This window comes from Botryllus schlosseri, chromosome 7 (assembly GCF_051294905.1).
Source record: "Botryllus schlosseri isolate E-star chromosome 7, Bs_hap1, whole genome shotgun sequence".
Taxonomy (NCBI): Eukaryota; Metazoa; Chordata; class Ascidiacea; order Stolidobranchia; family Styelidae; genus Botryllus; species Botryllus schlosseri.
This window is the reverse complement of record NC_137242.1, coordinates 1,529,403-1,545,526: the sequence shown is the minus strand read 5'-3', so window position 1 is coordinate 1,545,526 and position 16,124 is coordinate 1,529,403. Positions and strand designations below refer to the sequence as shown.

Sequence of the window (16,124 nt, the reverse complement as noted above, 5' to 3'; positions counted from 1 at the left end):
TTCGAAGCAAAGGAAGAACACCTTTATTGTCACACCCCGTTAGAGTGATTAACCATTTAAAAAAGCATGGAGCACCTTCGGTTGCGAGATATACACTCGATTGATAAGCACTGATCCAGTCTAGTCTATCTCAATCTCCTACTTCAACCACCTTCGTTTTATGGCGTAACAATATAGACTAATATGATGTAGGCTACTATTATATCGTAGCAATGCCGAATTTTTTCATGCAGCGCTGCACTGCAGATTGAAACTCATTATGAAGCGGCGGGCCGTATTCCTGTGATAACTAAGTATTATGTCGCGGGCCGGACGATTTCGCTTGGCGGGCCGGATCCGGCCCGCGGGCCGTAGGTTGCCGACCCTTGATATAGTATATGTCATGAAAAGGGGTGTCAAACATACGGACCGCGGGCCACATCCGGCCTGACAGACGATGTCAGCCAGCCAGTGAAGCAATTCATAGTTAATTGAAAAATTCCTATATAATCCAGCACATTTGCAGAAATAACTACAACATCCGGTCCTCCGTATCATAGCCGGGACTCCAAAGGGGCCAGAATGTGTGTCCAACAAATCAATGATCAAAAGATTCGTTATTCTAAACATAAAAGATAAGCGGAGACTAAAAATTGCCATGTTTATGTATCAGTTCCACTGCGGTCACTGCCCCGAAAACTTCATTGGCTTCTTTGCCTCGGTATCAGAAGTGCATATGTACGATACACGCGCGTCCAAGTCGTTCAACTACCATATTGTTGACAGAAAAGATTATCGCTCTATCAAATATGCTGGACCTGCAGTGTGGAACAGTATCTCGCCAGCTATCCGACAGTCATCGAGCATGTCAATATTCATTCAAGTCATAATACAAGCAATCTCTGCTGAATTAATACTAGTTAGACTTCTACTTCTACTTTTACCGAACCACGACCTGACATATTGATCTCGCCTTCGGACACATGCCACCTTTTTGTCTCAATTCCTATTTTATTATCTTCTTTTACTTTCAATTCTGTGTACACGCCTTCTTTTTTACATCGCCTATAGGCCAGGTGGGAGTCTAATTTCGAATACTACTCCAAGTCGTTTCGACACCTTTCTCTCTTTCATTGTTTTGCAGTCTTGTGGTGTAATGAAATGATGAAATTGAATTGTCAACAATTTTCACGAGGACATGTAAGGAAATATATGATTTTGTCTTGAAGGGTTGTTTGTTTGTCTGTGGCAGTCATGGTGTTTCTCATTCGCACCAGCCCAGCAAACACCCGATATCCCATGGATTTACTGGTATGTCCACAATTGTTCCAACTCGTCCCATCTCCCAAGGTTAGTTACTGAGGACTTGCTCAGTTTGTCACAAATTGGACGTCCAGTTATGTAACTCCAGGTGACTTCCAGTGGAAGAAATTTTTAGAATCTTCCTATTCCCGTCACCAATGAATATTCCAGAGGATGTCATGGTAGTCAGTCACCTGGATGCCACGTACATGGGAGTTCATCAGGATGCCCCTACTTGGATATCGTTTTCATGGAGTCCAGCTGGCTTGTTCAAAATAAAGACTCTCTCTCTCTCTCTGTTCAAAATGGCATATTATCATTATTCATCCCCACGTGGGATGCACAATTGCACATGCACATCTCGCGGACGAAATCGTAAGACATATAGGCTATATAGCCATTTATTGTTGTCCTGTTTTTTTTTTTAAATAGAATATATCGCAATCCTGCTTTGTATTGATATAATGAAATTGTTAATAAGCTGAACTATAGGCCTAAAGAGGCATATAGCAGGACCCAGGCGTGCACCTGCACAACTGCACAGTGCACATCATGGCGAAATGCGTGTTCTGAATATGTATACTATCCCATAATATGGTGAAATACAAGAACAAATGTGAGCATCAAGGTGAAATTGTGATGCATGTGGCGGCATCACAACGTGATTCAGTAAGCATGATACGCCATGACCAATCAATGACATATATCATTGGACCAATTGACCATTCGTAGCACACAACACGTCAAGTCTGCGGTATCTCAACAATCGCGGCCCAGACAGCCTTCTTCTTTCTCCGTCACGTGATACCTGCTCAGTGCAGCGCGACGGCGCGTGCTTCTGGCATTTGAATCTGAGTTGATGTCTGTGTGACTGATGCGCCGAGTTTCTTAATTCTTAGAGATAATGGACGCAGACAAAACAGTCATTAGTCATTGATTAGATTGAGAAGCTGTACGAAGCGAAAGCTGAAGACTTGCTGTCTGTTGTTAGTGTTGTTGATACAGAAACTCTACCCGAACCGCTCCAACAGTGAAACAGTTTGAAATGGTAAGAGTTCTAATTAATAATGATATAGAATGATGCGTGAATAGACTTAACCACCGTATACACTTCTTGTGAGCGTAATTTAGCTTCTCCTTTTTCGTTGATAGTTTGTGTTCAATATCGATAAATGGTAGAACACTCATTGTTTGTTACGCCTCGTTATTTCTTGGAATGCAGATACGCCATACTGCATGTGAAGTGTGAACACGCTGCAGTATGATTGAAACGCCATAAACACCTATTTGCTGATTCATTCCAATAGCAATGTTTTGCTGGTCGGTAGACTTAATGTTCCTCAAGATAGTGATGAAAATATCTCATGTATTTGCGCGGTCATACTATAGTAATTTATGTAATAAGGCATTTATATATTGCTTGATCACTGGCTAACTCTATATGGATTGTACTAGTTTGGTTGCGCATGAGACTGATTGCCGCCATTGTGGATTATTCCCAATTAACAACTCTTGCTAAAAGTATTCTGCTGACTTTTCCTTCAAAAACCGGATAAAATGAGTACATTTGCTGAAAAGTATGTCCCATATACAACCTATATGAGTAATTGATTATGAACAAGTGCAAGTTATACTTTGATAGGATACCATGATTGATTATTATGTAGTTCATTATTAATGACTATGCCCCTTTGTAGTACATGATACGCTCTTGCCGTGGCCAAATTCACCCTGTATATATAGCCGCACCCCAGACTGGAATCGGTGGTTGTTTTCGACAACATGTTGTGCGTGACAGACACATTTCTCGTGTGATTGAAAAATTTCATTCGCGTGGCGGAAATATATTTCGCTCTGATTCGATACTGAATTACTTTTGAACGACAATATGTGCTGAAATAGACCTGGTATACACCGGACTAAAGTTACACCGTATATTCGCTGTTGCGCGAATGCCACGGTTGCTTGCGTTCATTGTAAAGCGCAAGCGCCTTATTCTGCATCTGGACTATGATATCGCTTTGTGACGTCAGCAGAATTCATTAATCGGCGTGACAACTGATGTTGATATACAAGCACATTGTCTAAACGTGATAGAAGGCATTATATAAGATTATGTTGACTCCCTCTTCAAGTTGAGGAAATGCATGTGCCGCAATCAAACCCTCAACTAAGAGCCGCGGTTTGGCCTTTATCGCCCAGCGAATCTCGGCTATCAAAATGAATTATCGAAATACCATTGATGACGTAATCATATTCTGGGTGATTCACAGTAGCCAATATTCTCGCCAACAGTAACCTGATAACTGATTAGTGTGTAAATGTACTATAGGCAGCATGCTTGCACCCGCATCGGTTTGTTTTTGTTTCGCGTACTGTCAGATGACTTGAATACAACCATTCTGATTTTTTACCTAGATATCAGCAATGTCCGCCGTTGGTGATGACCACGTCAAGCAGACTGCACGAAGAATGCATTATAAAGTGTGTAGTGTACCGTCAACATAATGAAGTACTTGAATACATCATGGGCTTCAACTTGACAAAAAAGAGCACGGAACAAGTGGTGCCTGTATAATATCATTTTCTGTAAGTTGAATGGTAGGCCTACCTATCATATGCGAAAATCAATGTTCAGAATCTATTCTAAGGCACCGGATGCGAAATCCATTCATCAACAATGCGAAGTGTGGCGCCAGGCCCAGGCAAGAAAGTTGGAGTGCAAACGATGGTAAAATGAATAGCTTCGATACAATTTGCAAAAACCGAAGGTGGTTAAAGAATTTAGTGTTGGTACTCAATCAGTCGTAGCATCATATCATACATTTCTGCTCAAGTTCAAGTAGCAGTAGTGAGCGATTGCTCAAGTGGAAATAGAAAATTAAGAAAATTGCACGAGCATCAAGAAGTGGATTAGCCTGAATTGTGGAATTAAGAGTGTAATCGTAAGTGGCGATTTCCGAATATAGGTATAGTCAAGGTGAAAGTAATATCCTAAATTTCTGTTGAAACTACAAGCGGTAATAAAAAATTGCGTTGATAAGTCTTCAAGAAATTTTAAGAAGTAAATTTGGTCAAGGTTTTACCATCATCTTGCCACAAAATCGCGACTATTTCTGAATATAGGCAGTCAACGTATATCCATGTTGACTAGCGCGTATCTTTATGTTGAAGATGATCAGCATTGGAACCCAAGCAAAGCATCAAATTTCTAATCGAGTGTATGTAGAGATCTATAAGGCATGTAAAAGCTGCTTCCAGTACACGCAGAAAATTGAGTTAGAAAGAAATCTTATAATTTGTTTCATAGAGTAGATTTGATCTCGGTCAGGAGTAGCCAGCCCGTGGCTCGCGAGAAGGTTTTCAGTGGCCCGCGAGTTGATTATCGAAATAAATTGCAATATCAAAAATGAATTAGGCAGGTAATATATTGTGAGCTTGCAAGACCAACGAAAATTTGATTGTCCTGACCGCAAACTTTGAGATGTTGATGACGAAAATATCAGTTCCGACGCATTGGCGTAGCCAGGGGCCATCCACATTTTCGTATATGAACATAAAGTAGAATATTTTGTCGCAGATTTATTTGACTTGATATTTTTCTTAGCTCTTCGCGCGATTTATTGTCACTCGATTTCTAGCTTTTATAGTATTGTTTCCCTCTCATGAAAATTAAATATGCGCCCAATCTACGGAATTGAGCTCAACTATATTCGCAATTATGTAAGAACTTGTTGTCCCACATGCGACTTCGCGCCTGCACTCGCTGAAAAATAGTCGTTGATGAAACCTTTGCGCAAAATGATAGACACATGTTCACTGAAATCTTCGATTATACGTGTCTTGGTCAATTAAGCCCTGTGGTACACAGATCTGGTCAATTGAGCCCAGCGGTATACAGAGGTGACCCACAATATATGCAACATTATTATTGCCAGAATTCATTCATTAACTTTGAATAAATTTCGCGATTTCGGATCATATAGGTTCTATTCTAGCTGCACCTATATTCGCAAACAATGGAATTGTCAATAATATGGTGATTTGGTGGAAAAATACAGTTAAAATCAATGATGTAAGTCGGTATTTTTCTATGCTACCTATAATTTACTCGAACACTGCGGCAAACCTGGGTATGCGTTGAGGTAGACAAAGTATGTTACTGTAAACGCGGACGTTGAAATTTTCTTCATCGTCTTAAATAGTGATTCAGGTTTCCCTCAAGGCCAGGGATCATTTGAGTCTTCTGTGATGCACTAGTGCAGGGCCGGCCAACCCGTGGCACGCGAGAAGGTTTTGAGTGGCCCGCGAGGTAATTTCCGAACTTGGTAATGTTATAAAAAAAAATGAATTGCACAGATTGTGAATTTGCAAGGCCAACCAAATATTTGATTAGTCTGGCCGCAACACTTGAGATGTGATGACTAAAATATCAGTTCCGACGCATTGGCAGATCAATGAGCCAGTCACATTTTGGTAGATCTTCGTACACTACAAAGCAGAATAATTTGCGATAAATTTATGAAAAGTAAATATTTTTTACACGCTTCGCGCAACATTTAGTCATTCGATTTCTTGCTTTTAATATTGTTACCTCTTTTTGAAAATGAATGAACGCCTAATGTATCAGATTGAGTCTAACTATATTCTCGATTACGAGACAAAGTGTATTTCAACATATGCGACCTAGCGTTTGCGCTCGCAGAAAGACCGTCGACTATGAAACCTAGGCACAAAATGATTGATGCATGTTGGTCGAAGCTTTCGAAATTGATATGTCCAGGCGCTGAATAGTCCAGTCCTGGCAAACTGAGCCCAGCGATATACTGCAGGCCCGCAATATAGTCAAGTGACGATATTATTGAGCTATGAACTTCGAAAACTTTTCGCGCTTCGCGCGGCTAGTATCCGCGCAATATTTCGGCGTTCGAATGTGGCCCTTTAGCGGAAAAAGTTGGCCAGCCCTGCACTAGTGCGACAACAGATATTGTAATTATATTTTTGTGAAACTATTGTCTTCACCATGTAACTTGCATGTATCAGTTCCGTTTTGCCGTTTGTGCTTCTGTTTTTGGTAATTTTTTCATAGAACTCGGAACGCAATATGCATTTTTTCCGCAATCGATATTTGCAGTGTTGAGGGATTATTTAATGGAAGTATTTCTTACGGAAATTTCAAACGTTGCATTGCATCAAACAAGCATTGTTCAATCTATGCAGAATTGCTGGGCGGTCTGTATGTTTGACAGCCCTGATGTAATGGAATGTGGCTTCTTGCCAACATGGGTAGTCGAAGTAAAAGTAGTCAGTACTGCTCAAGTAATACATAATTTCTAGTGAAGTATATGTAGTGGTTTACAAGACATGTTAAACCTACCTCAAGGAAGCCGTTAGTGTGATGTCGTAAATTTGGTCGAGGTGTCGCTTGATTTTTCCATATAACCGTAAGTGGCATTTAACAAATTAAAGTATTCAACGTTGGGACTCTAGTGGAAGTAGAAGTAACAGGAATTTATTCTGGAGTATGTAATGATTTACGAAGTATGTTAAAACTACTCCAAGTTGAAATTGAAGTTGAAAGGTACTCGAGTTGTTTGAAAATGGTAGATTGGGTTGTAATGTTTCATTCTTTTACCATGTAATGGTCCGAACATGGGTAGCCGAAGTAAAAGTAGTCGTTTTTGGTACTTAAGCTGAAGTAGAAATAACATAAATTTCAACTGAAGTAGAAGTAGCAATTTTCAAGGTATGTCAAGATTATTTCAAGTGGAAGTAGAAATATAAGTTGATAAGTACTCGAGAAGTGGTCTTCGTCGAACAGGAGTTAGTTCTCAAGCAGACATGTACCGGTAAGTAACGTAAATCTGAAGTGAAGCATATGTAGCACTTTCCAAGGCGTTGTATAACTACTTCGAGCAGAAATAGGCAACATACGGAATTCACTGACATTGCTGTATATATTTCAGCCACAAGCGCCGAGAAAAAACGTTTTGGTGCAGCCACTTGTGATTGACGAAGAAAAAGAATAGGCACTCGACATCTGCAAACGGTGCATTGATTTAATTCTTGCAGAGTGAATTTTTACTGAACGCTTTTTGTAATGCTCGTTTTGAATTGTTGCAGTTACTTTATTCCTGCGATACCATTCTTTCATTTCATCAATCTTTTGCACATGGACTGTTCCATTAGCTTCGAGTTGTCCCAACAGTTGCAGTGTCTTATATTCCTGTGACACCTTTTTTTATGTAATTATTGCTTTTTTACTTTGACTATTTGTCATTAGTTTGAGTGGTATTAGCAGTTGCTGTTCGCTAAACTTCTGTGACACATTTTTTCGTGATTGCTTGTCGCAATATGATTTTTTACTCCAGCCTTGACTGTGTTAAGTGGTAGCAGTTCTCGCCTTATTTCACATTTTGTGTTTCGTAAATTAGATAGTTGTAGTTTCGTTGATAATAACCAATATCGTATTTGTATTTTGCCAGTTTCATTCCCCACTCACCCAATATACGCTGTGTGTGAGCTGATATGATGTTGTATCCCATGTTGTTAGTCGTGAGGCGTTGAACCAGGTATGGAGTGGAGATGATAAAGGGGGCGAATGCTACTTCCATAGGGAGTGGCGTCATGTCCACAGTACGTCAGGCGTGTCCATAGGGAGTGACGTCATGTCCACAGGACGTCAGGCGTGTCATAGGGAATGGCGTCAGTACGCCAGGCGTGTCCACAGGGAGTGACGTCATGTCCAGAGGACGTCAGGCGTGTCCATGAGGAGTCGCTTCAGGTCCACAGTACGTCGGACGCGTCCACAGGGAACCACGTGACGTCCAGGCTAGGTCAGCCGCGTCCATGACGAGTCTCTCCAAGTCCACAGCACGTCATTGCGGACGTACTCAGCGAGTGGACAGGACGTCTCTAGTTGTCGACAAACCCACTCCAGGGAGGTAACGGCCGGAAGTAACCGGATGTCCTGCCAGCTATTCCACCGGAAGTCAACTGGACATCGAGTGTTTGCTGGGAGGCCAGGCGTATCTGCCGACTTGTAGTAGCACGGCCTACTTCTCGGCTTTTTTTGAAGCCACTGCTTACGCGAATGAGATGGCGAGGAGGAGCCTAGATAAATCTCCAACACTTAGTTAGGAATTTTGGAGTCGACTTCGGTCGGACTCGAATCCACAACCAATTGGTGTTGCAGCTGTGAATTATACCACTACGCTGTCTCGCCACTGCCTTAAAGGTCTAGGCTATATTATAGCTACATCAATATTTATCTGAGTGGAAAAACGGTTTCAATATTTGAGAGGAATATTACCTCGAAAACAAGTATTTCATTAGCCAACACCCGAATCCGACGCATTTGGTTTTTATAGATAGATACCGTACGTCTGGTAGATTTTTCACATTACACAGCGATGCATTCTTTATATCCATCTCGTTGATGTAAATAATTGATTGATTGATTGATTGATTGATTGATTGGTTGGTTGGTTGGTTGGTTATACACAATGCGCTGAATACTTTCATGCAGTGTGTTTCGTTTTTGCTATTGTGTAAGCAGAGAGTCACTAAATATTTCGTGCAAACTTTCGAGCTAATATGATTTACAAATTGTCGAGTAGTGTGTAGCTAGAGGGCCGGCCAACCTTTTAAGCCAAAGGGCCACATTCGATTGACGAAATATTGCGCGGGCCACTAACCGCGCGAAGCGCGAAAATTTTTTGAAGTTCATAGGTCAATAATATTGTCACTTGACTATATTGCGAGCCTGTCATATATCGTTGGGCTAAGTTTGCGAGGAATGGGTTATTCGGTGCATGGACATATCGGTATCGAAAGCTGCGACCAACATGCGTCAATCTTTCCGTCCCTAGGTTCCATAGTCAATGATCTTACTGCGAGCGCAAACGCAGGTCGCATATGTTGAACGACACTTTGTCCCGTAATCGCGAATATAGTTGGACTCAATCTGATACACCAGGCGTTCTTCCATTTCCACAAAAAGGGCAACAACATTAAATACAAGGAATCGAGTGACAACATATTGTGCTATGCTTGCACAAAATTTTTACTTTTGATAAATCTATCGCAAATTATTCTGCTTTATTATAGTGTACGAAGATATACCAATATGTGACTGCCTGATGGATCTGTCAATGCGTCGGAACTGATCTTTTAGTCATCACATCTCAAGTGTTGCGGCCAAACTAATCAAACTTATGGTTGGGCTTGCAATTTCGCAATCTGTGCAATCCATTTTTGATATTAGAAATTTCGGAAATTACCTCGCGGGCCACTCAAAACCTTCTCGCGGGCCACATGTGGCCCGCGGGCCACGGGTTGGCCGGCCCTGAGCTAGAGGCAATCTTTTCCAGTAGTGAAAAAATATACGATCCATGATGGCAGTTAATTCATCAACGACAATTGCACTTGTAATAATATTTTCCAGTTTCGAAGCCTTCTAACCTCAATTGGCATTATCGCTGCATACGAAAGGGGGCGTACAATGCTACTTACTTTAGTAGAAATGGTATGTCCGTGGAGGCGTGACCGATCCACAGCTTTGTCACAAAGTGCAATGAAACAGGTACGGCTGAAAAATATTGAAGTATCTTTAATGTAATGTAGAACTCACATTGTATTTTTTACAGTACATATCAGTTCAGCTCAGTTTATTCGCAATTTTTATCAGTTTAATACACCACAAAAATAGCGATACAATGAAAAGGTGAGAGGTGTCGAAACAACTTGTAGTAGTCTTTAAGATCAGACACCCACCTTGGCCTAGGCGAGGAAAAGAGGAGGCATGCACACTGAATGAAAATTTACTGAATATATCATAGATAAAGCAAGCGACAAAAACTGGGGTGGCATGTCACGTAAGGCGATATCGATAAGTCAGGTCGTGGTCCGATAATCTTGAGGGCGAACTAGTATTCATTTAGTCGAAATTGCTTGCATTTCAACTTGGAAGTGATCCTGCTTGCTGACTGTCGGATGACCGATGAGATACTGTTCCACACCTCAGGTCCGGCATATTCCGTGTAGCCTATAGCTCAAAAATTTGTTGCGTCCGTGAAAATTCAACCATGTTTGGAATTGTGTAATTTGCAATCTAACGTAGGGATAGCGATGAAAAATTACGATTCAAAAGCTTAATTTAGGAATAATGATCACTGAGTAATCGAATCTAATAATTCGAGTCGGATGGTGGGATATTCTTGCGAGCTACGTAACTATACACTCCTACTTATCGTAGAACTGATGGGTCGTACATGATTTTAGATGTAGTTCTTTTGGCAAAAATGATAACTTCTGCAAAACTATTGAAGAAATAACAGTCCTTCACTCCTGCCAGCACGATCCTTGGTATGTATTTTACGGTTGCTTCGTCATTGGGTGGATTGCATCATTCGTTGCGTCCATGAGCATGGTAAAAGTACATCGTAGACGAAAGAAAAAAGAAGTGTGCCTATATAAAGGCAAGCTGACAACAGAACTTGTTAGAGAGAGTTCTAGCAACAACATCTTTAATGATCATTGAGTGCTGATAGAGCAGAGATTTTCTAATACAAGCTTTTCTTATCCGGGGTCATGCATTGTGGAACTCTAGATCGTTTATTTGAGCAATTTATATTGATTGATAATAATATGTGGGCTGGTGCAATTAGGTTTCGGACATGGACCTTGTTTGGTTGAAAATAATAGTAACAGACTTTGTAGCATGAATGTACCTTTGGTTCTTCACGATGCCTTGATATTGTCTCGAGATTGCGTGGGAGATCCCAACATTGATGTCATAGCGCCGGCGAAACAATTCTGATTAAATGAGAAAATGCTAGTAACATCCAACATTTCCATCGAACCTTTATATTTCATATGGTAACTTTTGCAACCTGTGAAAAATGTCCTCTGATCTAAAAATATGGCAGCACCACGAAAACGCCAATGCGAACCAATTGTATGCAGGTTACATATTGCTCAAAGAATATTATATAAATATCAGTGGTAGCACTGCTGCATGACTTCTGCCTTGAAAGTCATCAGATTCGGTCTATTCCATGTCCATAAAATGTGCATTTTAAAAGTATGTTAGTCGCGATAAAAACAATTTCTTGAATATCTCGCGTTTTTAGTGTGGTGAGCAGAGATGCTCAAAGTAGTCGTACAGACGTAGGCTACAGAAGTTCAAATGGAAATATAAAATGATAGGTATCAAAACCAATCAAGTAAGTAGTTTGTAAAAGAAGATGTGCCGAGCTTTAATACACATAGACTGTGATGACATGTTCTAAACCAGCGGATCTCAACCGGGGGTCCGCGAAGCATTTTCAGAGGGTCCGCGAAGCCTCAAAATATTTTATAACCTTAATTGTATTTTTTTTTCATTCGCAAAATCGCGAGGCAGTTTCGCTTCATTACTAGTAAAACTCACATCAACAGAATGGTCGTCTGAGATGAAATATCTTAATGTGCAGACTCATTTTATTTGCTAAATTGCCAATAGCCTACTGATACAAACATTTTGCTGTTTAGAGATTTTTTGCGGGGGGATTGTGGGAAAGAAAAGTTGGATGAGTAAGGTCAATCACGGTGACTTCGAAATGCTTACAAAAATTCATTTTCTCCTGTGATACATAACCATTTTTTCCATTATAACTTCAAGATAAGCAGCTAGATAAAAGTGACCAGGCTTGACGTTATATGTTCATTAAAAAAATGTTTGTCAATTTTGGTGCCATATTTGTTGCGATCATACTCAAATGTGTCGTCGGACGCGCCCCGCGTTATTATTACATGCGCCACCATCTGTATTTGTGGAAGTGGATTTTTGGCACTCGTTCATGTCAAATCGAAGGCGCGGAATATAAAGACACAACCACTTTTTTCAAGAAATACAGTTGCAGAATTCGCTTTGAAATAAAAAAAGTCAACCCAATTTCTAAATGAATAGTATGATCTTATTTTAAAGAAAAGTCATTTTGTTGCTGTTTATCACTAAGGCTAGAGGTATCATTTGCACAGGGCAGATGACGATTGCACGATACTTGAGCTGAATTTGAACTAAAACTTCGTGGGGGTCCGCGGTGGTCCGAAAGGGGTCTGCGAAGACGAAAAGGTTGAGAACCACTGTTTTGAACTATATCCAGTAGTTTAGCGTTGCCATACGTCCGGAATTTCCCGGACATGTCCGGAATTTCACTGTTCAAACTAGCGTCCGGGAGGAATTTCTGAAATAAGCCAAATGTCCGGAATTTTGACGTAGGCTCATATTTTTTTTCGTAAATCAGCATAAAAACAATATTGTTTGGGAATATTTATGCTGATGTGTGATATTTTTCTGCGCGCTGCGCGCGATTTACTATCACATTAATTGATTTTATTATGGAGACTACCACCCTCGCAAAAACTGCCATAAAATATAAATAAAACGACCTTCATTTACTGGGATAAGCCAAATTGTAATCACAATTATAGGAGAACGGTATATTCCTAGAGATTGTTAAGGCCGTTTAAATGCTTTATCAAAGATAGTGGTTCCGAACGGGGGGTCGTTTGCTTTTATTCTGGGGTTTGCGAATATGTTGAACGTAATCACTAATCAGCTTCCAAAATAGCCCGTGAGTAAGTATGGGCAAAGGTGCTGACTTCTTTTAATGATCAGCTCGTAAAATTTTGATCTGGACCACGGAACATTTTAAAATTGGAGATGGAGTCGCGACCATAAAAGGTTGGAAACCACTGGGTGTGGGGTGTTTATAAAGCTCCGTGGTGCGCACCGGCATAAGGCTGATTAACTATCTTATCGGTAGGACATGAACATGACTGAGCGATGTGCAATTACGCTCCCAGTATTTTCGAACTCATCATCCTCCACCAGCACTACCGCTAACTCTGATCATGTGGGCGGAGAGTAGTATCTATATAGTAATATATGGTACGACCAATATTAATGTCAGAATTCATTCAAATAATTTAACGACCAGATGCATATAGAAACCAGATTCATATCGCAAGCACCCCCCTTCAGAAGTTGCATCGATTACCCTATAGTGTGGGCTCAAAATCATTGTTTATTTTGGCGGGAGGGGGCTAAAGACATGTGTTTTCGGTCCCGGTCACACAACACACAGCCACATACTCCTGAACCGGACCGTGACCACCTCTGGTCTATGAGCAAAGCTTTGCTGGTGTGACGTCATACCTCATTTTTAAATCCACTAGTGGGCGCTAAAGACTGTCCGGAATTTAGGTTGCTGAAATATGGTAACCCTACAGTAGTTACTGTGGTGGCCATTGCACGCAGTTTTATGACGATAACACACATAACCGCGAATAAAACTTTTTCCGAAACACCTTTCTAATTTTTAAAATGCAAAGTGCATAGAGCAATTCAAAGGATATTAGGAAAATATTTATTTCTAAAAATCTGTCCAAATAGAAGCATCAGTAGTCTAATAACAAAACTACGTAAGTAGTGAATGTGGGCAAATCCTATTTGAGTAATTCAAAGAAGTAGAAGTACATCGTCACCCACAAAATCTACAGTAGATGTGTTGCATGATACAAATCCGTTGCACTTCGCGTGTGTAAGATACTTACGTATCAGCCCTCGTATTAAATAAAACTTTTCGACTCATAGGTTTTTCCAAGTCGCATCGGATGCCTTATGACAGGAGCATATACCCTGGTATCTCGCTATAACCTTTCAGATCTATTATTTAGCTTCTAACTTCTGCAGTTGTGCATCTTTTGTAACATAAGAATGGAATCAATATTTCCCTTGCTGCTCTCTTTGATGGCCTCCAACACGCCACCAATGTGGGCAACAAACGCAAAAACCAGTGATTTCGAAGAAATGGTATGCAGCCAGTACCAGAAATGGTGCGGGGATACCTTTGTCAGCAGTTGTGATGAACCCGACTCTGCTGGTGTCTTCAATTTATACATTCCCGGGGTAGGGTTCAAGAATGTGTTCTGTGACGTAGCTGACGATGGTGGAAAGTGGACCGTGAGTTGAATGCCCGGGCTTTGTGGAAAAATGAAATGTTAAGAATTGAGACTTATTTCGGTTTTGACTTAGGTTTTTCAACGAAGGATGAACGGAAACGTAGATTTCTACAGAGATTGGAATGATTACGTGAATGGATTTGGCGATTTGCGAGGAGATCATTGGTTGGGTATGAGTTGTTACATATCAGTTTTGTGGTCGGTTTTATCTCATGAATTGCGCCCATCTACACATCATGAGGAGCACGGAACGATTTTCGTGATTTGTATCACGACTCTTAATTAGAACGAGTGTTAATCGAGCTATGGACACTTATGCCTAATAGGCCTGTTTCAATATCACAAATATTGTTACTGAACAGCATGGCGTCTAGTAGTCTAGTTACAGATAATACATAGTATCAGTTGCCGCATTGAACAAGTTTCCCTTGTTTTATGAGGTTACGAAGACGTTCCAAATCCATTGGTCGTGATCTAGCAGATCTATAGTACAGTAAATTGACAGTGATTTTAGTGTGAGCTCCATCTATTCGCCGCGCCCACGTCAAGAACTCCGGTACTTTGTTAATTTGTGATAAACTAGCAATCTACTTTCGTCCAGGTCTGGAAGCAATGCATCAAATGACGAAGGATGGGAATATGGAGATGCAAATCAAAATGATCAAGACAGATGGAATTTATTGGATTGCTAAATACAGGTGAATATGAATTGTTGACCTTTAATCATTGGAAGCAGGGTAGCTTATGGAATTCAGGCTCACAAACGGTGATTTAAGACGATCCTGTTGAAAAATTAGTGTTCACGTGAAAACCCAAAAATATCATGGGTTTGATAAAAAATGTTTATATCCATTCTTACCATTCTTTATTCATCTGGTTGTATCTGATAGAAGATGCGTCTGTATCAGTGGTTCCCAAACCTTTTTTGCTTGTGGCGAACTAGAAAAATTATAAAACAGTTGTAGCACATTCACACCAGAAATTTCCTTTTTGAACAAAATTACGTGTCACTGTGGTAAATTTTAACCGTTCTTGCCATCCAGCGACTTCCGCATCGCACCCGGATCCGACAACTACAGACTGCACGTATCCGGATTCTCCGGAAATGCAACCAGCGATGGTCTCTCAATTCAAAACAATCGACAATTCTCAACGAAAGACGCGAATCACGATGAGTTCGTGTGGGGTAATTGCGCTATTGACTTCGAAGCAGCCTCGTGGTATGGACCCGGTTGCGCCCACAGCAATCTGAATGGAAAGCTCAATCTTGAAGGCTTTAAGGGATTTTGGTGGCGGATTCCCGACAACCACCTGCGTTTCTCGGAGATGAAGTTTAGGAAAAGATCGTGAAATTATTTTTGTTGACTAATGTCTGTGACCTCACACTTCAAAAGGATCATAAAAGTGTAAGAGGATAATATGGGTGTGACGTCACAGAGACGTTTGAATGCATCGATTGAACTACATAGCGCCCTCTCGCGGTATTCGTTTCGTGTTCGTAACTTGTGCTCAGTAAGTAAAAAAATGCCGGGTTTCACTTGGTGCGATGGCTTATTCGACTGTAAATATTTTTCATTGGGCTGTTGAACGTCAAAGTCATCGAAGAAATTCGAAGGAAATCGATGAATTCGGAGTGGTTTCATTGCCATACCTGACTTTGATTCGTATTTTCGGAATCAGCGCTACAGTAGCTTTCGATTCAGACCGGTATTATTAAATTTGAGCGATCGGATCGCCAGTTGTAGGACTACCAATTATGCAGCTTTTAGCCGTCTCAGCTGTAAACTTCTCTTGGTATTCAAGTGCGAGGACTTGAGTTACGCATCTTCAAGTAC

At 40.7% G+C, this 16,124-nt stretch overlaps 1 protein-coding gene and 2 long non-coding RNA genes across 3 annotated transcripts in view; 2 read left to right on the top strand and 1 right to left on the bottom strand.

Moving 5' to 3' along the window:
* LOC145443110 (uncharacterized) overlaps positions 1-16,124 on the bottom strand; it is a 155,080-nt gene that overhangs the window by 122,901 nt on the left and 16,055 nt on the right. The window lies entirely within an intron of this gene.
* On the top strand, positions 1,877-7,808 carry LOC145443107 (uncharacterized). The gene is made up of 4 exons (XR_013916284.1): positions 1,877-2,329; positions 3,700-3,870; positions 3,933-4,012; positions 7,248-7,808. It is a non-coding gene; the product is annotated as an uncharacterized LOC145443107 (long non-coding RNA).
* Positions 14,045-15,639, top strand: LOC145443396 (ficolin-2-like). Its single transcript, XM_080321368.1, has 4 exons — positions 14,045-14,290; positions 14,363-14,459; positions 14,891-14,987; positions 15,333-15,639. Exons 1-4 carry the CDS (start codon positions 14,045-14,047, stop codon positions 15,637-15,639), a joined length of 747 nt encoding a protein of 248 aa, XP_080177494.1.